Genomic DNA, 23,905 nt, shown 5'->3' on the forward strand with positions numbered 1-23,905 from the left:
AAGCAATAAATGCTACCTTTTAAATTGCTGCGTCATGGGAGCATATACTTTAAGCCGTAAGACTATGTTTACTTTATCATCTAACTTCTTGTACACGATCATGTTTGTTTGCAACGCTAAATTAAACACGCACTAGGTTGTTGTTTGCATTTTTTTTTATTTTTGTTCCTTTCTTTTTAAGGCTTACTTAGACTATTATTCTGTTTAGGTGGTACTTAAATATCAACTGAACGCCATAATGGCGGCTGAATAATGAGCATCCAAATGGTGTTTTACGCTCTTTTGAGTTTTGAATATCTGTTAATGAATAAGCTCTTGCTATTATTCCCTTCGAATGCGTTAATTATTAATTTTAAATTCATTTTTTTTTTTGTGATGCTCCATGACCAGCTATTATTTCCGAGCCTAATCCTTTGCTTAGTAAATGCGTTGTTAATCACAAATATAAAACCTTTTTTTAAAGTGCAGTTGGCATAGCTTATAGCCAAAGAATGGACATCTCTGGGACGCAGGACAATGCTCCCAAAATGGACATCTCGGGCTCTTTACTCGTCACGCATTGAATACAAATGGAAGCTGCAACATAAACCAAAGTAAAACCGGTTTTAGCCTCCGTTTTAATACTTAATCAGGTATTAATATTAATACGGGTGTTTGACATTTACTTTAAGAAAAAGCAATGATGTTTCATTAGTAGTAATACTTCGTTTTCTGCCTCGACAAAATAGACCTCTAAGAGGTAATTGTAATTACATATGGCACCAGAATTACCGTTAGACTTCCAATGCTCAACACAATATTCAATATTTGAAGTTACTTGAAAAGTTGGTCAAAAGAGTCAAACATTATGATTTTAAAATCTTACAATTTCAATAACATCCTGCTCATAAACAAGTAAACTACGTGCTCCATCAATGCTTACAACATTGTGACAACAAACCAGGAAAAAAAAAACCTCCGACTGATGATTCGGCGAATCCACGGTTATTGCAATCCATATAGCTGTTGAGTAGAGAACCACAACCGAATATCTTGCCTCACAATGATCCTCCAATCCTTGGAACATCGAATAATGTAAGTTGATAGCTATTTCAAATGAGGATAAAAAAATCACTAGAACCACGCTACCAATGTCCAGTTTCATTTTATTAAATACCATTTTCAAATTGAGGAAATGAAACAATCAAGAAAAATAACTTTAAAAAGCATAACATTTAACCCTTGAACCTCAAAATAAGCACCACAGCACACCACGCCATGCCATGGATCAACTTTGAATAAATCGAAAAAAAGAATCAAATTATCCCTACGTATGTTAGAATAACCAAAACGTGTATGAAAAAAACCTTGCTTGTTAGAAAGGTGCAACAACTACCAATACACCAATTCAGACAATAATGTGATTCCACATTGCAAGTACTCATCACTTGGGACATTCAGACGACTGATGATAATGTAAATTAAATTACTACACCTATTAAGAAGGTCAAACAAGGTTTAAGAGCAGAAATACAACAAAAGGAACAAAAAACATTACATAACACTTACCTCAGAAACCAACTTTCCTCTAATATGATGGAACAAAAAAACTCATCAAAGGAGTTCAGCAACATTTGAAGGCAGCTCCTCAATTACCACATTGTAAAACTTCTGGATGTCAAACAGCATTTTTTCATCATCCTTTGTGACGAAGTTAATGGCAACACCTTTCCTACCAAACCTTCCACTACGTCCAATACGATGGAGATAGTTCTCAGGCTGCGTTGGGAGATCATAATTTATAACTAAAGACACTTGCTGGACATCAATACCACGGGCCAAAAGATCAGTAGTTATCAAAACACGGGATGACCCAGAACGGAATTCACGCATAATAATGTCCCTGGTATTCTGGTCCATGTCTCCATGGGTTGCTGAGACTGTGTGGTCTCGACTTCGCATCTTGTCAGTCAGCCAATCAACCTTTCTTCTGGTGTTCACAAAAATGACACTCTGAGTAATTGCCAATGTCTCATAAAGATCACACAGTGTGTCAAGCTTCCATTCCTCTTTCTCAACATTGACATGAAATTGCTTGATACCCTCCAAGGTGAGCTCATCACGCTTCACAAGGATCCTCACAGGTTTGTTCATGAACTTCCTTGTGATCTCAAGTGCCTCGGGAGGCATTGTAGCAGAGAAAACTCCCACTTGAATCTTAGATGGAAGCAACTGGAATATATCATAGATCTGATAAAAATGAAATTAAGGTTAAAGCACTTATGAATAAATTTGTTTGGGACACTAAACAAATAGGCCAATATAAATAAAATCTCCAGGATAATTCAAAGGAACTTACTATCACATTTTAGTTCTACTGCTGCTGATAATATAAGAATTTCAAATGCATGACAAGCATACATGCCAACAAAAGATGATGTTAAAAAAAAAATAAAGAAATAAAATAAATTTAATTAAGAAATTCAAAGAACATGTATAAAAGGCATTGGCTAATAGTTTATCATCAATGTACAAAAATACAGAAACGTGTGGGCATTACATATCAAAAACAACAAGTCCAGTCAGTAATTATAAAATTAACAAAAAGAATATGAATTAAAAAGCACCTGATCTTTAAAACCACGGGAAAGCATTTCATCAGCCTCATCCAATACAAACATCTTGATATAGTCTGGCCGAAGTGACTGTCTGCGCAGCATATCAAATACACGACCAGGAGTACCAACAACAACATGAACACCACTTGATAGAATGCGTTGGTCTTCACGAACACTGGTACCTCCCACACATGCGTGCACCTTCACACCAAGATAATCTCCGAGTGCCCGCATAACCTTTTCAATTTGCTGAGCAAGCTCCCTAGTTGGTGCTAAAACCAAGGCTTGGCATTCAGTCACACTATAGTCAAGTTGCTGCAGAATTCCAGAGCAGAAAGTTGCTGTTTTCCCAGTTCCAGACTGGGCCTGTTGTATAACGTCAAGTCCCTTGCAGAATGGAACTATTCCCCTTTGCTGAATAGCTGATGGCTTCTCAAAACCTAAAACACAAATCAAACTAGTTTAAATATACAGTTAAAGATTGATACCAGCATCAGGACAATAAACACCATGATTTACACAAAAATGCAGTGGAATTTGAAGGATTAAAAAAATGGAATTTCAGTCCCATAAATACATAACAAATAAAAAAAATTACAATTGTCATCACGATAAATACAAAATAACTCTTGGTTTGGAAAATAAAATTAAAAAAGTAAGAGGACATAAAGAAAGTTAAATCTACCATATGCATAAATGCCTCTCAGGAGATTCTCTTGCAAGCCCATAGCATCAAAACTGTCATAAACCTCATCGTAGGATGTGAAGAAATCCTGTCCATCGGACGTAAGCCTGCAGCCATCAAGTTATCAAAATCAAACAAATTAGACTGAAACATGAAAAACAATCACAGTAACTAAATGCTAATGAAGCAGAATCCTACAGAACTACTTTGAAGAACAATAAACAAAAAATAAGGGGAAGATCTTACAGCTCATTCATCTTGGTATCATATTGACGAGCATCAAACTGTGATCCCTCGGGTGCAATTCCTGCCATGACTGCAAGATGAAAAGAAATAGTATTATAAAGGCATGCTTTTGGTTTGGCGTTCAGCCTATCCAAAGTCCATTTGCGGCTCAAATGCACCACATAAATGCTGCCAAGGCAAAGGCAAAGGCAAATCCATGTTTGCACTCTAACATTATTCTCTCACTGGCCACAGCAGCCAAAGAGGCAACAAATTTTGTTGCTTTGGACATTAAGGAGCACAAAAACACTTGTTTGTCTGTAAAATGACAAAATACACTAATTACTTTATATAACTCTAACGTTTTCAACATGTTGTAGTTCTACTCCAGAACTGATTCTATTTAATATCACCTAAACAAGTTTTTAATTAAACTTTTTTACCACTAATTTTTTAACATCAAATTATTTTCAATCAAACTCAAGACATAGCTCATACCCTTTCTCTTAACAACACATCAAAAAGTAATTTATATTCTCAACATATATCGAAGGTCATTCCATTTCATCGAAACCACTTCCAAATAAAACCAACTTCGTAAACTCCAATCCGAGCCAAAACACACGTTAAGCAGATCAGCACCAAAAAATAAAAAATAAAGGAACAAAAAAAACATCAGCGTAAAAGAACACAGTCAGAGCAAAACCTAAGATCAACGACAATAAACTAGATATCACGAGAGCAAAGGAAACAAATCTAAATCTCCATATGATGTCTTCCTTATCGAAAGGAAGAAAAAAAAACGATAGTAAAAGTAACTTCCTAAACGTTCATAGGGTTCAAAACGAACAAAAGCTAACAAGCCAGAGCGGCATAAGCAGATCCAATCGTAAAATAGCGATAACAACTACATCGATTAAATATGAAAAAAAATACAGACAGAGAGGTAGCGTCGAATCGGATAAGAGAAAAGAAGAGAGAGAGAGAGAGAGAGAGAGAGAGAGGAACCTTAGGGCGACGAAAGAGGTAGTTGATCGGAGAGAGTGGTGATGTCGTTGGTGAGAGCAGTTAGGGTTTCCAAACTGCTCAGATCTAGGCCGCGGAAAGAGAGAAAAACAATACGTTTCTGCGAGAAAGTGAGTGGGAGCTATGAGAACAAACGAAGATTATAGCTTACTACACAAAAACCCTCTCTCCTTTTTGGCTTTGGGAGTGTGCTCTTTTTTCTCTTGCGATTCCCATTTTGCCCTTGCCCCTAACTTACTTTTCGCCCAGTCAACGGGCATGGGTCAAACCGCCATGAGATTTGAGAATCCACCGTTCTTGGGCTCGGGCCCATGGTAAGAAAAATATTTGTATTAATTATTACAATATATATTTTATAAATCCTCCTACTTATTAAAGAAAAATATACATATTTTATACTTTTAAGATATTAAATATATTATTTTTATTTAATATTATTTTATAAATTTAGAAAGATCCCTCTACATATATAAATTAGTATGTTTAGATAAAAAAAAATTAAGTACTTCTATTAATTAAAATAAACTTATACATAAGTTAATTTGTAAAAGTTCTTTTATTTTTAGCATTCATCATTCACTAACTCCTCCCTCCTTAGGATGGTGTCCCACCAAGCAACCAGAACTCAAAGAGTGTGGCTTGAGGAAGGAAGAGAGCTTTTTAGATTTTGCTTTTTTTTCTTTTACTAAGGATTTTTTTATATTATTGAGATAAACATTAGTTGCAATACTAATTTTTGAAAAAATAAACATTTATTATTACCATAACTAATATAACATCATTTTTTAAATTGATTATAGTCATATTCGATGTAAAAAGTGAATGATCAAGTCTAAAATAAAGATAGAAAGTCATTATCTACATTAGTTATATAATTGGTTTAGAAAATACTAACATTCTATATCAAATGATTACACATCCACTCATGTAACCAATTTAGAATGTTGAAAATGACAACTAATATTTAAAGATTTATTTTGTACTAATGGACAACCAAAACTTAACTAAATCTCATAGTACATCAAATTTAATTTCTAAAAATTTAACCCTTCAAAATTAACTTTAAATCGAGTCAAGTTAGTATTACAAGATGAGTCATGAAAACTTATGTTTGTCGTTGGCTATCTTTATTATAATTCTAACCAATGAAATTAACTAATTTTTAATATTTAAAAATAATAATTCTCATGTGCATGCATCAATAATAAATACAAGTAAAACAAAAGATTTGAACTTCTAGAAAATCAAAGATAAAGCTTAACTAATAAGTGTTGAGACAAAGCCCTAAAAAAAAACTAATGTTCTAATGATGATAAACCACTAAAAAGCAAAATTGCTAATAATTGCTTTTAGTGTTCTTAGATTATACAATAAAACAAGACAAATTTATAAGTATGGAACAAGTCTGAAAGATAGGCCTACAATAGAAAGTGTAGTGTGCTTGTGTGAAAGTGTGCTTTGTGAAAAATTAGTCGGATTAGTTGTTTTGTTACTATTTAACATCCTTATAATTATTGGTACATTTGCTGCTCCTTGTTTCTCTCCTTCAACCCTTCATTCTACTTACTCAAAATATTATATAATTAACTGGCCATTATAGTGCAAATCTGTTGTCTTATTCTCAGTCATTTTGTTGCCTTATTTCTAGCGTGTCTTAATTACCAATTGCTGGCACAAGCTGCTATTTATTCTCACGTTTTAAACATATAAAACATAAAATTGGAATACACACATTATTATTACATTCTACATTCCAATGACCTCAAAGACCTCATAGAGTTTAACACAAACTCTTATCTTCCAATTAAGCTAAACAACACCAATTATCCAACTTGGTATAAATAGGTTAATTCGCTTCTCATAGCTCATGATCTTTAAGGCTATGCCACAGGCACAACAACGTGCCCCCTGCCACTATTGGCACTGGTGAAACAACATCATCTAATTCTGCTCTCTCCCTTTGGATCAGACAAGACAAACTTATCTACCTTGCTTTTCTTGGCTCGTGCAATTCTGAAGCATGATTTGTCATGGCTGCTGCTGATACTTCTCGCGATGCTTAGCTAGCCCTTTCTCATGCCTTTTCTAATCAATCCCAGTTGAGAATTATGTCACTCAGGGAATGGCTCAGTTCCATAACCAAAGGCAACTCCTCTGTCTCAACTTATTTACACTCAATCCGCAATATTGTTGATGAATTGGCTCTCATTGGTCATCCTATTGATAACCTTGAAATGGTTATTCGTGCCTTGAATGATCTTGGACCAACCTTCGAAGAATTTACTGCTTCCATTCGCACTCGTGATTCACCAATTGCTTTCAACGAACTCTATGACAAGCTGGTGGATTTTGAGATGTTTCTGCAATGTGAAGAACACATCTCAACACCGGTTCCTATTACTGCATACCTTACTCAGTGCCATTATAATCATAATGCTCGAGGACACTATCAAACTAGCTGCAACAATAATTACCATGGTTATGCTCCTACTCTCTCCAACACCAACAAAGCCACCAATCAACAATCCTACCATTTTTCGATACTGTGAAAAACCTGGTCATTCAGCAAAGCAATGTTGCAAGATTTTTCCCAAACAAGCCACGCCATCCAACTGCCCATGTGGCCCAACAAGTGATCTTTCACTCATCTCCACCTTCCTAGCTATTTGATTCTGGTGCATCCCATCATGTCACCAATGACATCAACAATTTGTCCATAAAAGAATATTACCATGGAATTGATAATCTTTAAGTTGCAAATGGTAATCATCTTCCTATTACTCATATTGGTTCAACAACTATTTCCACTAATGGTTCTTCTTTAAAGCTTTCAGATATCCTTTATGTTCCCAATGTTACTCAAAATTTGATATTTGTTTCTCAATTTTGCCAAACTAACAAGGTTTCTATTGAATTTTTCCCTTGGCATTTCGAGGTAAAGGACTTGTACACGAAGGAGATTCTTCTGCGAAGACTAAATGAAGACAATGTGTACAGGCTCCAACCACATGCACCTATCCCACAGACTTCCTTTGCTCTCCAACCCATCACTCAAGCTATGATCGACTTGGTCATCCTTCACCACCAACTCTTCTTCATGCACTCAAGTCAAACAACATTGTCTATTTTGGTTCCTTCACTAAATGTCTTTCTTATCTTTCCAATAAGAGCCACAAGCTACCATTCTCAACATCCTCAATTTCTAGTTCTTATCCATTAGAAATTGTGTACTCAGATTTATGGGGTCCAACTCCAGTTAATTCAATTAATGATTTTTGTTATTATGTAATTTTCGTGGACCATTTTTCCAAGTATGTTTGGCTTTATCCACTAAAACTCAAGTCTGATGTCTCAGTCATATTTTCAATTTTTAAGAACTTGGTAGAAAGGCAATTCAATTCCCAAATTAGAACTCTTTATTCTAACGACGGAGGAGAATATATCAAACTTCAATCATTCTTACAAGCCAATGGTATCTCCCACCTCACAACCCCACCACATACTTCTGAACATAATGGTCTCTCTGAACAAAAACACTGTCACCTCATTGAAACTGCTCATTACCTCCTAAACCACGCCTCCCTTCCTCCACATTACTGGTCCTTTGCCTTCCAAACAACAATCTACCTAATCAATTGGTTACCCACCCATGGCCTTAACATGAGCACACCTCACCATGTCCATTTTAAAACCCCAGCAAACTACAAGAAATTAAAAACCTTTGGGTGTCTTTGTTTCCCTTAGCTTAAACCCTATACAAATAACAAGCTTAAGCTTCAACCAAGATCTGAACCATGTCTATTTCTTGGGTATCGTCTCACACAAAGTGCTTATATTTGTTTCAATTTAAAAAACCAACAAATTTCATCACTCTAGGCATGTCCAATTTTTAGAAGACATTTTTCCCTATTCCCCAAATTTGTTGCCAATCTTTGACTCCCTTTCAGCCTCTCTACAACCTCCCTTTTTCCATGTAATATCTCATTTTTCGTAGACTAATTTAAAAAGGATTGTTATTTATAAATAAATAGAGTTTTATAAAATGATAAGATTTTATAATTAAATAAATAAGGAGAAATAACTTTATTAATTAAAATAATGATTTTAGAGAAAATAAAAAGTGTATTTTATTTATTCATTTGATGGAGAATAAAATATATTTTGGTTTTATAAAATTATAAAAATAAATAAATAGAGTAAATAATAAGTTATGAGTACCCTAGGTATAAATAACGATGTTAGGTCAGTTTTCACACCAATGATGCCTCCTCTTCTCCTCATTTTCGTTTTTCCTCATTCTTCTCCCAAAACCCTCTTTTTTTTCCCGTAGACCACCAAATTTGTCTTAGGAAAATGACAATTTCAAACTCATTCACCGTTGGATCGTCGTGAAATTTAAGAACATGGTTCGCCACTCAATTCCAATCAATCCCACCGTTGGGAATTCTAAAATCATTTCGGAGCTGAGAGAAATACACTTCGTATCATAGTCTTTTCTTTTCCCGCAAAAACCCAAAACCATCCTAGTAAAACTACGATCCCGATTTTGTTAACCGTTGGATTTTCATGAATTTTGATATGTTGTTAGAGATGCAATTCCGCACACCTTCACCGTTAGGATTTGCGAGATAATATTCATGGATGGAGATAACGGAATCGCATGAAGACAGTACAAATGGAGGCTTCAATCCCTTCTCCTTCTCTCTAACGTTTAGGAACCCTATAAGAGCAATCAGAGGAAAAAATTGAGGAATATCAGGAAAATGCTAGAGATGCCGCTATCGTTGTCGGAAGACACGTGAGCCCGCTTAGAGGTAAGGGATGAGTTATTCACAATTGAAGATTAGTGAGGACATGTGCAGGGATCCTTAGAGTATAAATTGGAATGGGTTTTTGGTTATTTCTATAATTTTTATTCTATCCTTATAATTATAAGTGTGAATTATATACGTTTGATGAACCAGTTGATGTCCCAATGAGAAATTGTTATGAATTGATGTGTCCTTGTGTTGAGTATGAATCCTATAAATTGAACCTTTGTCTAATTAGCGTGAATTATTGAAATTAAGTAACTAGAAATTTAGCGTAAGAGGGAGTGAGATATTGATTTTGTATTTTCTCTTTTTCATGTTTTTTTAGGGTTTTTTTATAGTTTAAAATTAATATTATATTTGAAATTGACCAAAGATTTCTAATAGACTGTGTGTTGTATTCTTAGATAATATATATGAATTCATGTATACTTATATATACGGGAAAGTGTTCATATAATTATTTAGAATTGGTACATTAAAAGCTTATTTGAAATTCATGATCCAATATGATGTATGTTGCTGGTTTTATATATATAGATTTAGCTATATATTTATTTATATTAATATTTTATGTAAATAATAATGTAGTGTTGTTATAGTGTGATTCCAAAAATTATTTAAGTGTTGGAGTTTGAGAATATTATGATTAGATTTGAGGTACATGTGTATTGAGATGTGTGTATTGAGTTGTGAGATGTGAATTATACAATAACTCGACTAATGTTGATGCGCAGTGTTAAAGAAAAAATGTAGGTTTCCTATTTAGGAACCAGTGTTAAATTTTAGCGCAATGTATTAAACATGTTTGAAACACAAGTGTGAGGTCGTGAGTATTGTATAATTCATGAGCAATGCTTATAAATGAAATATGTGATGAATTGTGGAATAACATGTTGCCTTGATATTATAGTATTGTTATTGAGATTAAGTATAAGTGCAAAGTTGAACATGTGTTAATTTGTGAGATACATGTACACATGTGATGGTGGATTACGATACTATGAGATGTGAAATTGTGAATGAGTTTTGGCTATGAATAAGTGTGTGGTTAACACTTGATGTAACATTACTTGTGTTGTAAGCTGTGAATTGTATAATAACCTGACCAGTGTTATCTTGAGAAAAGTGTTGATGCGCAATGTTAAAGAGAAAGTGTAGGTTTCCTATTTAGGAACCAATGTTAAAGAGAAAATGTAAGTTTCCTATTTAGGAACCAGTGTTAAACTGTAGCGCAATTGTGTTAAACGTGTTTAAAACACGAGTGTGATGTCGTGGGTATTGTATAATTCATGAACAGTGTCTACTTGCAAAAATGATTTTAGGGGTTGGACCTAAATCAGGAGGGAGAGGTCCTAACGGACTCTTCGGAGTGTAGGCCTTGGGGGTCACTTAGTTTGAGTGCTCCTTTAAGCCTATATTGATCCCATATGGTTGGAGCACTCTCGCAAAACACTGTGACCCTGACTGGTCTCCTTATGATTTTACTTAGTAAGAGTGACCTGACATACCCATTGTATGGTGTGTCTTGTTATGTACTCCTAAGCGCCCCGGGGTGATTTTTCACTGACATGGTACCACATTGCATATAGGCTTGAGTCTTAGCATAACTATCTCATGCGCTTGTTAATTGTTTATTATGAAATTGATGTGTTATTATGTCTTGATCGGAGTGTGTGATTCTTGTGTATTGTGATTGATGATTGAAAGGTGTGATTGATGATTGAGAAGTGAATTTTGAATGACAAAGTGGTGGAATTACGTGAGTTATGTTTAAGTAAGTTTTATTTTATTTATATGATATGTATATCTAGTTGTCTTGCTTCTCTATTAGTTAGGAATGTAATAACTCACTCCCAGTGTGTTGTTTGTGTTTGGATCCTATGATGATCTCAAACCTTGTGTTCGTGGGAGCAGATGAATAAGTGGATGACTATGAAGAACCTGATGCTAGAGGACACGGGAACACAATGCTCTGATAGGATGTGACATTAGGGTATAGGTTTTATGTTGATTGTATGAAGTTTTAGACGACCTTGTTTTTAGCTGAAGTGAATTTATTATTTATTTGGACAAGTTTTATTATGATGTTAGAAAGGTGAATGTGAGCCTTTTACCCTTTTGAAAGACTTGTATTTAAATGTTTTAAAAAACTTTTAATTAAGTTTGATTTCTTATTAATATATATATATATATATATATATATATATATATATATATATATATATATATATATATATATATATATATATATATATATATATATATGTATGTATGTATGGGGTAGAGGGTGTCACAACATTATAATTCACCATTCTTAACCTCAGTTATCTCTATTCCAAATCTAACCATCACTGACCTTCCTCAACGACCCCACTCACCCATCATCACCTCACCCGATTCACTTCCCAATTCCTTAACCCAAAATGATACCTCATCACCCAATCAACCTGTGAGTCCTTTTCCTTCCATCTCAACCACAATACAACTCCCTCACCAATCACCTATACATGTTTCATCTTCATCTTAGTCACTTGCAACGGATTCTCCTTCACAGTCTTCAACTTTGGCAGTGCCAAACCATCCCATGATCACTCGTGGAAAAGTTGGAAAAGTCAAACCCAAGAAGTTTTTTTCTATGTCTAAGCATCCACTACCCCCAGCAGACGAACCAACGTGTGTTCCAAAGCATTACAATGTCATGACTGAAAACAAGCTATGTCTAAAGAATTTATAGCCCTTATGACCAATGGCACATGGTCCCTAGTTCCTAATCAACCGCACTTTAATGTCATTGGGCACAAATGGATGTTTCGCTTGAAAAGAAATCAAGATGGATCCATTGCACGTCACAAAGTACGACTTGTTGCTAAAGGCTTTCATCAATGACCAGGTATTGATTATAAAGACAATTTTAGTCTACTTATCAAACCTCAAACAATAAAAAATAGTCTTGTGCATTGCTCTTTCAAAAGGTTGGTCCTAACACAAATGGATGTTAATAATGCATTCTTGCACGGTACGATCTCTGAAGATGTTTACATGCACCAACCTCAAGGATTTGTTGATCCTACATTCCCTCATCATGTGTGCAAGCTCCATAAGCCCTATATGGTCTAAAGTAGACACCTCGAGCTTGGTACCATGCATTAAAATCCTTTGTGGTTGCCTATGAATTTTTCAATAACAAATTCGATTCTTCACTCTTTATTTACAAGCACGATAATGCCATTGCCTATTTTTTGGTATATGTTGATGATTTCCTTCTTACGGGCAATGATGACAATTTTGTAAGTCAATTTAAGGTTGATCTTGCTGCCAAATTTTCTCTCAAAGATCTTGGTAGACCGAGTCACTTTCTTGGTGTCGAACTCATTCCTACATCTAGTGGAATTTTCTTGTCTCAACAACATTATATTAGAGACATACTGTAGAAAGGAAATATGGCTGATGCCAAGCCAATAGGCACTCCAATGTCTACCACTTGCTCACTTGGCACTAATGATGATATACCTAGCTGTGACTCCTCTTTCTTTTGCAGTCTCATTAGATCCTTGCACTACTTATCCATCACCAGATCGGATGTGGCTTTTGCTGTCAATAAGTTATCACAATACATGCAAGCACCCTTATCCATTCACATGCAAGCTCTCAAGCGCATTCTACGTTATCTCAAGCACATCATTTTCCATGGTATCCACCTTGTTGCTACAAGAAATCTTGATCTCATTGCATTTTGCAATGCGGATTGGGGTGGTGACAATGTTGATTGGAAGTCTACTAGTGCCTACATTGTTTATCTTGGCCCTAATGCCATTTCATGGTCATGCAAAAAACAGTTCACAATTGCGAGATCTTCCACTAAGGCCGAATATCGCACAATCGGAACCACCACGTCTGAACTCTTATGGATTCAACAACTTCTCATGGAGCTTGGGATCTAAATACCTAAACAGACAAACATCTTCTCAAATAACATTGGTGCTACGTATCTCTGTGCAAACCCAGTGTTCCATTCACAAATGAAGCATTTAGTTATTGACTACCACTTCATTTGTGATATTATTGCCAAAGGTGAACTCGCAGTGTCTCATGTACTTTCAAGTCACCAACTAACAAACTTGCTCACAAAGCCTCTCTCTCGATCACGACGTGAGTTCCTTGTCTCCAAGGTTGGTGTCGTTGACCACTCCTCCATCTTGCTGGGGCGTATTAGTACATCCACATGTGTTGCTCCTTGATTCTCTCCTTCAGCCCTTCATTCTAGTACCAATTACTTATTCAAAATATTGTATAATTAACTGACCATTATGATATGGATTTGTTGTCTTATTCTCAGTCATTTTGTTGCTTTATTTCTAGCTTATCTTAATTACTAATTGCCAACACAAGCTTCTATTTATTCTCATGTTATAAACATGTAAAACATACAATTGGAATACACAAACTATTATTACATTCTACAATAATAATTAACTGATTCACTTCAATGAGTATAATATTTAAAAATAAATAAATGTTATAAAAAAAAACTCCCTATATGTAATTTTAATCAATTAAACTAGTTTTTCCATAATTTCCCGACATCATGGGGACTGAAGACTCTCAGGGGTAGACAACCATAACATCCACCAAAATATGAAGCTTCAAACTATTTCATATACCATATGACATCATTTTCGAGATTCCTCATTCTAAAATAAACTTCACCCCGACATTGTCTCTACTCAAATTTTGCATTTCCCTCTTTTTGGGTATGTGTTTGGATGTTAATAAAATATGGAAAGTGAGAAAGTTTTATTTTTACTTTGGATTCCTATTTGTAAATGTTATTTTGATGGGTGGTGTTTGGTTTGTAAATGCTATTTTTTTCTTGTGTTTTGAGGTCATTGCATAACTTCAAATGGTGGCATTTTAGTGCGGCAAGGCTTCAGTTGGAGAATTTTTTATGGATACATGCGTTTGGAGTGAAGGATTTCTTCTATTGGCTCTACACATGGTAGGTTTTTGTTTGAGTTTGTTGTAGATAATGAATATAGAGACAAGATTTTTTTTTCAAATGGTCCTCGTGCAAATTCCCATGTGCAATGAGAAAGAGGTAATGAGGTAATGAGGAGTTGAGGCTTGTTCAAGCGAGATGGTCCTTTTTTTTTGGTAATTTAAGGAAAGTAAAAGAGATTACAAAACAGAATAATCAAATTCTAAATGAGCTAAAATCCCCGTAAGGGAAAAAAATCCAACATTACATCAGCAACAAAGTAGCTGAACCCCATCTTGCAAGTGTATGAGTTACAATATTAGCCTCCTTGGAACTGTTTGAAGATCCACTTGCCACTTCCTCTGCAAAAGAATGCCAATTTCACTAGCAACATCAATATTAGTGACGAAAAACACAATTAACCCTTATAGTTGGCCTAATTATTTTTTTAATCCATCAATTTGTGATAAGTCTGGTCTTTTAGTCCCTTAAAATTAAATTTGTTTTAGTAAGTGAATTTGGAAAATTACTTTTCTAGTCCTTCCCATGAGTTTGCACCAAACAGAAAATAATACATTGATAATTTTTTTTTATCATTTTTAATTTTCATAATTTGGTTTTTAATTTTAGTTGGTATAATTTGTATTTGAAAATCGTCAAAAATTGTCAATATTGTTATTTTTTATATGTCACACATTAATGGTAGGAAATATTTTTTAAAAAATTCAAGACTAAAAAAATAAATTTAAATTTGAAAGCCTAAAAAAATTCAAATTGAAAGACTAAAACATCTATTAAGTCCTTATATTTTTATAAAAAGATAAATAAATATAGACTTAAATATGCTTTAGGTCTATTATAAATTAATGAATTTTGTTTTGGATTTCTAATATTTTTTTGTGTTGAGTTCTTAATAAAATATTTTGTCCTTCTAATATATCTATTTTTCAATTTACTCCATGTAATTCTTTGTTTATTTTATATTAATTCCAATAAAAAATATTTGATAGAGACTAACAATAAATGATCTATATATTTTAGGGGGAAAACACAAAAATAGATATATTAGAATAACTAAAATAAAATAATAAGGACAAAAAACAAAAGATTTACTTTATTAGTAATTCAACCCAAAGAAAAAAAATTATTAACAACCTAAAAGAAATATGCTAATTTATTAAGAACCTATAACATATTTAAGCCATGAATATATGATTTAAATATCTTCTTAGTCTATGTAATTTAATAATTTTTTTGTCCTTGTAATTTTTTTAATCTTTATAAATTATATTTATTTTATTTTTTTTATCTTTAAAGCACCTTAGATAACACTTTTTTCAACAAAAAATAAAATAAATATAATTTGTAAGGATTAAAAATAAAAATATATATTTACAAGGACAAAAAGAAAAAAAAATACTAAATTGCAAATATTAAAAAAACATTCGATAAATAATAAAATTCACCTCGAAAGTGTCTATATCAATCCTTCAAAGATAAAAAATTCAAATCTAATTTTTAAATGTGTATACAATGTAATAAATTAGTCCTATAAATAATTTAATGACAAATTATGTTTGAATTTTATAACTTAATATCAAATTAATCTACATAAATACAACTTAGTATCAAATTAATAATATTATAATAATAAAATAATCTCACAATAATTATTATATTTTTTACAGATGCATATTGTATTTATTTTATTTTATTTTTGGGGACTAGTAATTTGTTACTGCAAAGCCTAAATAGTAAATAATACATGGTAGCCCGAAGAATGACCGAACGAGTCCTTGGTTAACCCGTGGCAAGGGAGAAGCAGCAGATAATAATAAAAACACTCGTGCCGCACCTTCGTCTTCCCCAATGCTTCTTTCCACACGCATCTCGGAAGCCCTTCTCTTCATCACATAGATACTTTCGCTATCGCACCAAGTAACCCTTATTATTCCAATCCACCCTCGCCACTCCTTCGATCCGAATCATCTTTTCCGCCCACACACAGTGAGTTAATCTTATTTTCATTCACTCTCTAATCTCTTCCACCTTTCATAATTTTATTGCATTGTTGTTTCATCTCCTGTTTCCACCGGATCAAGATCCTCTTGTTTCTCTGTTTCAATTTGGATTCGAATTCAGTTAATCTCGTTTTCACTGTCAGGGTTGTGTTTTTATTATTATTATTTTTATTTGATTTGATATTTCTGCAGAGTTGGGTTTTTTTGATATAATTGATAATGGGTGATAGCAGTGTTCCATCTGGGTCTCCAAATGCAAAATCAGATCTTGTTGACAGAGACTTGGCGGTTTCCAACAACGCGTCGTCGTTGGAAACCATTGTGCAAAGTTTCCAAGATTCAATGTCTCTTGGTAAGAGACACAAGTTCTGGGAAACTCAGCCTGTGGGGCAATACAAGGATGTTGGGGACTCAAGTTTGCCTGAGGGCCCGATTGAGCCCCCGACACCTTTGTCCGAGGTTAAGCAGGAGCCTTACAACCTTCCCAGTGCTTATGAGTGGACAACATGTGACATGGACTCTGAGGAAATCTGTGATGAGGTTTATGCCCTTCTCAAGAATAACTATGTTGAGGATGATGAGAACATGTTCAGGTTCAACTATTCCAAGGAGTTTCTCAGTTGGGCGTTGCGTGTTCCGGGCTATTACCAGAGTTGGCACATTGGCGTGAGAGCCAAGACGTCAAAGAAGTTGGTTGCTTTCATCAGTGGCATCCCCGCCAGGATCAGGGTTAATGAGGAGGTTGTGAAGATGGCCGAGATCAATTTCTTGTGTGTTCATAAGAAGCTCAGGTCAAAGAGACTTGCACCTGTTATGATCAAGGAGGTCACCAGGAGGGTTCATTTGGAGAATATTTGGCAGGCGGCCTATACGGCTGGAGTTGTTCTTCCAACGCCAATCACGACTTGTCAATATTGGCACCGATCGTTGAATCCGAAGAAGCTAATTGATGTTGGGTTTTCAAGGCTTGGTGCTAGGATGACGATGAGCCGCACTATAAAGCTTTACAAATTGCCTGATTCAACGGTTACTCCTGGATTCAGGAAAATGGAGCTTCGGGATGTCCCTGCTGTTACTCGGCTGCTTAGGAACTACTTGAGCCAGTTTGTTGTTGCACCTGATTTTGATGAAAATGATGTTGAACATTGGCTTCTTCCCAATGAGAATGTGGTGGATAGTTTCTTGGTTGAGAGTCCAGAGAATCATGAGATCACAGACTTCTGCAGCTTCTATACTCTTCCTTCTTCCATCCTTGGAAATCAAAATTACTCAATTTTGAAAGCTGCTTATTCTTATTATAATGTCTCCACCAAAACTCCGCTGACCCAGTTGATGAATGATGTGCTGATTGTAGCAAAGCAAAAGGATTTTGATGTTTTCAATGCCTTGGATGTAATGCACAATGAGAGTTTCCTCAAAGAACTCAAGTTTGGACCAGGAGATGGACAGCTTCACTACTACTTGTACAATTATAGGATTCGTAGTGCCTTGAAACCATCTGGACTTGGACTTGTGCTCTTGTAGTTTGATACTATTCAGTTTTGGTTTCACTATGTAATTGGTAAAACCATTCATTTGTTTTGTTTTATTAGCTTGTTGTTTCAACATTATTTCTTGTTCCTTTCAAATATTGGCAATTAACATATTAGGTTTTCAGGGTATGTGAGAGCCCATCTTATGGCAGACTTTCTGCTAATATGCTTATACTGCAAAATTCTGAAGTTGTTAACTTGTTATGGTCTGCTGCTTCAATTTCCTATTTTCTCTATTTCCTTCTGAAGTTTCTCTTTCTCTATGCATGATTGCATGTATAAGTAGTTCTTATTTCTGACAAAATTCATCCTATCAAGTTTTTATTGCTGTTTGGCCACATATGTCCTTTTGCTGATGAGTATGGCTGGCTGGCTACATTTGCTCATATAATCTTTCATTTGATCCAATTCGTTGTTTAATAGGTGTGTATGCTTATCTATATAGATTTTTTTAGTGGTTAATTGAATGTTTTCCCATGGGATATATTGCCATCTACTTTTGCTTAATAGTAGACTTCATTATTAAGGAACAGTTAAGTTAGCTTTCAATGCAAGGCATAGTTTTTATGAAGATACAGGACTAGCGTCTAACTGGCCAGCAGGGGTAAGACCTAACTCTCACATGTTAGCCAGGGCTGACTTGACTTGTTCACATGTTTTGTGATCGGTTTGAACTTTGGGAAAACATTTTCTTTGTCCCAAATAATTGCATGCAAATCACATTGTTTGCACTTTGTTTTGATTTTTAAAATTTGTACTAAGAAAACAGGAAAAAAAATCTCTGTTTTGAGCTTACTCAACTAACCACATCATTTTTGTGCTAATGAAACTTGTGAAAATACCATAAGCCACCCACCAGATGGGTCATAATTGTGATAACCATAAGCCACCTGCCAAAAGAAATACAAGAGTTTTCAGATACTAAAAATGAAAATGAAAAAAAGAAAAAGAAACCAAAAGACATTGAAATGCCAACCATCATCCTTCTCAGCTTTGCCACCACCAACAGCAAACCACTGAAACCATTCCTGTATCAAGCTGCTGACTGAATCCCTATTTCAGTTCCATGACAATATAAGGCAAGAGCAGAAACCAGTTGTCATGAAGATAATGTATTTCATACTTTGTTTAATTGACTTAAAGAATGTGTATTTGTCTTCTTTCCTTTTACTGTGATTTTGGCATTTGTGTTTGGTTTTTGCTTGTGTAGATTTCAGTAAGAACACACTTGTGAATTACTTGGTTTCTGTTTGCATCCCAAAGTACAGAAAGGAAAAGAAACTTGAGTGTTCTTAGATAAAATAAAGGAGTGGGGTGGGATTGTGCTCTTGTAGTTTGACACTACTCAGTTTGGTTTTGCTGTGTAATTGGCAAAACCATTCATTTGTTTTGTTTTATTAGCTGCTTGTTTGAAGATTTTTTCTTGTTTCTTTCAAATATTGACAGTTAACATATTAGGTTTGCAGGGTATGTGAGAGCTCATTGGATGGCAGATGTTCTGCTAATATGCTTGCACTGCAAAATTCTAAAGTTGATATTATCTGCTGCTTCAATTTCCTTTTAGCTCTTTTTCCTTCTCAAATTTCTAAGTAGTTCAAAATTCTTACAAAATTTATCCTGTCAAGTTTATGTTGTTGTTTGACTGCATATGTTCTGTTGCTGATGAGTTCATATGATCTCATTTGATCCAATTTGAGGTTTAATAGGTGCGGATGCCTTTGTAAATAGATTTTGTTTTGTGTGGTTAAGTCATTGAATCTTTTAACATGGGATATAACACCATCTACCATTGTTTTGTACTAGACTTCATTCTTAGGGAACGGTTAAGTTGGCTTTCTATGCAAGGGATATTATGTATTTGGATTAGCATCGCTTCAAATGCCCATAATGATCCGTGTTGTTTTGACACATTGTATTGTAGCTTCTGCGTTATTTTAGGTTGTGACGTGGTTTTAAAACATAAATCCAAACACGCTGTTTTTTTTTTTTTTTTAATGAAGATACAGCACGGATAAGCATTTTCTGATGTAACTTGCTCACGTATTAGCCAGGGACTGATTTTTTGTTAGCTTTGTGATCGGTTAGAACATTGTGAGAAAAAAAGTTAACTAAAAAGTAATTTAATAAATTTTAATCATTAGTTTCAATATTTTGTTTATGATAATTTTTTTATTACTTTGATATAGATAGACAGATAGACACAAGCTTTTATCCTAAAGAAAGACATTGTGTTTAAAATATGTGCAAATTGAAACACAAACATGATATATATACATGGTTCACAATCATAATTATATGTACCTAAAAGCAATAGGGACCAAACTGAATTTAGCTTAAAAGAATCAAGAAAATGTGGAGATCTAGGATCAACAATAGAGGTGGTCTCTTGTTTGCATAGCTCTGAATTATTAATTTCAATGGCGTTGGAGTGCTGAGTTTATTAAATTGAGCCTACAATTAGTTTGATGGCCCAATAACCAAGCTACACTAGTATAAATTTTTAACATTATCAACTTTGTTACCCTTCTATAAAAGAAGCTTGTGCCCCAGAGACACCAGGACAACTGGTAACTCATACCCTTCCACAAATTGACATTTATCACACCCCACCAAGTAAGAATAATTAGGAACAAGACAATAGTGTAGCATGACTGTACCCTTGTGTTTTTTCTTATTGATTAGATTTCAGAAAAAAAAATAACAATTATAAATTCTTAATGCGTGCACAACTTTGTAGTGCTCCATAGTTATTGCCCAAATCGACAATTTTTATTTTATCATTTTTAAAATATTTAGGAAAGAGTGATTTTGATTTTTTTCTTCGTTCTCAAACTTGAATAGGAGGCCTACATTTTTCAGAAGTAGAATGGCACCAACCACTTTCAAGTGAACGTGTCATCAGTAGTATTCAAACATCTATCTATTATCTTTTTTACAATGAAATCTTAATTTGAATACGATAAGATTGCTGCATCCAGCACTAAGCAGCAAATTAATCGATAAAAAAAAGTTGCTGTATCTCATTTCTTGGCTATAAATAAAGCCATTGTTTGGTGTGTTTGCTACACACATCTTGAGTTGATAACAACAAAAGTGACAATGAATAGGTCCTCTAATGCAAATTTTTGGCTTGTGAATTTCTTCATTTTGAGTGTGGGAGTAAGGTCCCAACTGACCCCGGATTTTTACAAAACAACATGCCCTGATCTTTATAGAATAGTTAGGAGAGAGGTTCAAAAAGCTCTAAAATATGAGATGCGAATGGGTGCTTCCTTGCTTCGGCTTCACTTCCATGATTGCTTTGTAAATGTAAGTCTACGTGGCAGTTATTTACTTATTCATTTTTTTTACGACGAGAGACATATTAGTAAGGTAGTGGCTCTTTTGAATATACTCTTTATTATTAGTTGGAAATTATAAGAAATTACAATTTTGTTTTTTGGATTTCACTTCTTATGTAATAAATCTCACTTATAATTTTGTAATTTAATAATATGGAGTGAGTCTCAGTTATAATTTTGTTAGTAATAGTAACACTCCTTAGTGGATGGATATAGCCAATATTGAAATGTATGAAACCTGGCCATTCCGCTAGAAAACATTTGGATGGATATAATATAGTGCTGTACTAATTAATTTATATAGTAGGAATTGTCAACCTTATTTTCTTCTTCTTTTACTTTATTGTTTACCTAATTAATATATTTGGGTCTCAGGGTTGTGATGGTTCAATTCTGCTGGATGGAGACCAAGATAGTGAGAAATTTGCTACTCCTAACTTGAATTCTGCTAGAGGGTTTGAAGTTATTGATACAATCAAAAGTTCAGTGGAGAGGGCATGCAGTGGAGCTGTGTCCTGTGCTGATATATTAGCCATAGCGGCCAGAGATTCTGTTCTCCTTGTATGTTCAATGGTTAAATATTGATAATTCATAAAAAATGAAACCCCCCTCTTAATTGGCACTGACTTCTCCCTATTAATTGAGTTTGTGTTTTTTTTTACCATAATTGTATTCACGTTTTTGCAGAGTGGGGGTCCCTTTTGGTATGTTCAGCTAGGACGGAGAGATGGATTAATCTCAAACGGGACACTGGCAAATCTTGCAATTCCTTCTCCATTTGACACACTAGATACCATCATTTCAAAGTTCAATGACGTTGGCCTCGATCTCAAAGACGTTGTTACTTTATCAGGTACAATGAAATAGAACAAGAGACAATTATACAAGCTTATCAAGAATGCATTAAAAAAAAAACTTATCATGAGAAATGCTAATAACTAGTTTATAAGTTATAATAACATATCTCTTTTTTATTTTTTATATATCTTGAGTGACTCTCATTATGTCACTGGGCACGTAGATGCAGCAAATTATTGATATTTAAAGGGAAGTGCAAAAACACGGTTTGGACGTAACAAACTAAAACTGAATCAGTTTTTCCTCGAACTAATGGAAAAAAAATAATAATAATTAGATCACTTTAGTTAACTGAATTGTTTCTATAAAATAGATTTAGTTAAACGAATAGATTTTCACCTAAATCATTTTCTTTTTTAAAAATAATTCAAAATCTAATTTAAAACCAATTTGATTCTTAGAATCCTTTTAAAACGGGTTGAAATTAGTTCGATTTCAAACCAATTTTCTAAATTAGTTTGTCCATTTGAATATGAAATGGAACCAGTTAAAATAATTTAAAACCAATTTGGTTTGATTTTTTTTTACCAGACCCCTAATTCTTGCTCAACATGATAAGCTACTTTGTAGTGGAGCAAAATCTTAGTACATTTCTTGCTTGCTTCTTCTGATTCAATATATTATTACCAATATCTGTTTATCTATCTATTTATATGCACTAGGTGCCCACACTACTGGACGAGCAAGGTGCACTTTTTTCAGCAATAGATTGTTCAACTCCTAAGGGACAGAAGCACCAGTACAATAGAAACCACTATGCTCACTGAATATTGCAAAATTTGTGCCTACAAAACGGTGATGAGAACACAACCAGTGTGCTAGACCAAGGGTCAGTGAATCTATTTGATAACCACTACTTCAAGAACTTGCTCGATGGGAAGGGTCTTCTTAGTTCTGACCAGATTCTCTTTTCAAGTGATAATGCCACAGAAACTACTAAGCCTTTGGTCCAATTTTATAGCGTTAATGAGAGAATTTTCTTCATGGAATTTGCCTATGCCATGATAAAGATGGGGAATATAAATCCACTAACTGATTCTGAGGGTGAGATTCGAAAGAATTGCAGAGTAGTTAACTAATTCGTAATATAATGATATGAAGATTATAGACATTAGACAGATACTAGAATTAGGAAGCAGAAGAAGCATCGATCTCAACTGAGAATTCTACTCGGGTGGAGTTTTTATATGTAGACCTAAAGGGTTTGTGCATGCATGCTTGATGTGTGTTGCATGGTTTGCTGTATTTTACATAAATAAATTTAGAAAGAAACTATGTTAATTTCTCTATTGGTTAATGAACTCAGTTACACTCGAATGAACGCCATACTTTTTATTGTCCTAGACAATTCCTTAAATTGATCTTCGATCTCTTCTAATTGTTTAAACTTTGGTAATTATATCTAATTTTTTTGCAAACTAAAATATAGGAAGTGGAGAAAATTCTAATAGTATTTCTCTGGTTGATTAGTTATGGCTATTGTGTTTTCTATGATGAATTGGCCCGTGTTGGGTGTGGTTACCAGTCTCTACTGTTATTTGTTTTAACAAGTTGACATAGTAGAATTGGCTATCGATGAATTACATTATTTTTAACAAGTTGCTGTCATGAATAAAAGTTGCACACAAGATGACTGTTATCTTTGCTTGTTATCCTAGTCATGCTTGAAAGTACTGTAACTTACAAAATTATTGTTAGTGTAATTATATTAAGTTCCTCAACTAATTAGATAGGAGTTTAGTTTTTTCTTCTAAAAATACTCTCGTCAAAGAAAAATAATTAAAACATTTTTGTTAAAAAATACTTTCTTCATCCTCAGATATAAGACTTT

General features: G+C 34.1%; 2 protein-coding genes and 1 pseudogene across 3 annotated transcripts; 2 read left to right on the forward strand and 1 right to left on the reverse strand.

The window, feature by feature from the left end:
- Positions 1-767: 767 nt before the first annotated feature.
- Positions 768-4,718, reverse strand: LOC114367653 (eukaryotic initiation factor 4A-15). Of its 2 annotated transcripts, none has more exons than XM_028324837.1 (6): positions 4,516-4,718; positions 3,529-3,598; positions 3,283-3,389; positions 2,607-3,037; positions 1,549-2,229; positions 768-1,056 (listed from the first exon to the last, which is right to left on the reverse strand). In XM_028324837.1, exons 2-5 carry the CDS (start codon positions 3,594-3,596, stop codon positions 1,594-1,596), a joined length of 1,242 nt encoding a protein of 413 aa, XP_028180638.1. In that variant the 5' UTR covers positions 3,597-3,598; positions 4,516-4,718; the 3' UTR covers positions 768-1,056; positions 1,549-1,593. The 2 variants fall into 2 exon arrangements, with proteins under 2 accessions (XP_028180638.1, XP_028180639.1); XM_028324838.1 differs by having other exon boundaries at positions 768-1,086.
- An 11,402-nt stretch (positions 4,719-16,120) lies between these two features.
- LOC114367920 (glycylpeptide N-tetradecanoyltransferase 1-like) lies at positions 16,121-18,102 on the forward strand. The gene is made up of 2 exons (XM_028325178.1): positions 16,121-16,329; positions 16,536-18,102. Exon 2 carries the CDS (start codon positions 16,563-16,565, stop codon positions 17,865-17,867), a length of 1,305 nt encoding a protein of 434 aa, XP_028180979.1. The 5' UTR covers positions 16,121-16,329; positions 16,536-16,562; the 3' UTR covers positions 17,868-18,102.
- A 2,872-nt stretch (positions 18,103-20,974) lies between these two features.
- Positions 20,975-23,417, forward strand: LOC114367778 (annotated as a pseudogene).
- The last annotated feature ends 488 nt before the right edge of the window (positions 23,418-23,905 follow it).

The sequence above is a fragment of the Glycine soja genome, chromosome 9 (assembly GCF_004193775.1).
Source record: "Glycine soja cultivar W05 chromosome 9, ASM419377v2, whole genome shotgun sequence".
Taxonomy (NCBI): domain Eukaryota; kingdom Viridiplantae; phylum Streptophyta; class Magnoliopsida; order Fabales; family Fabaceae; genus Glycine; species Glycine soja.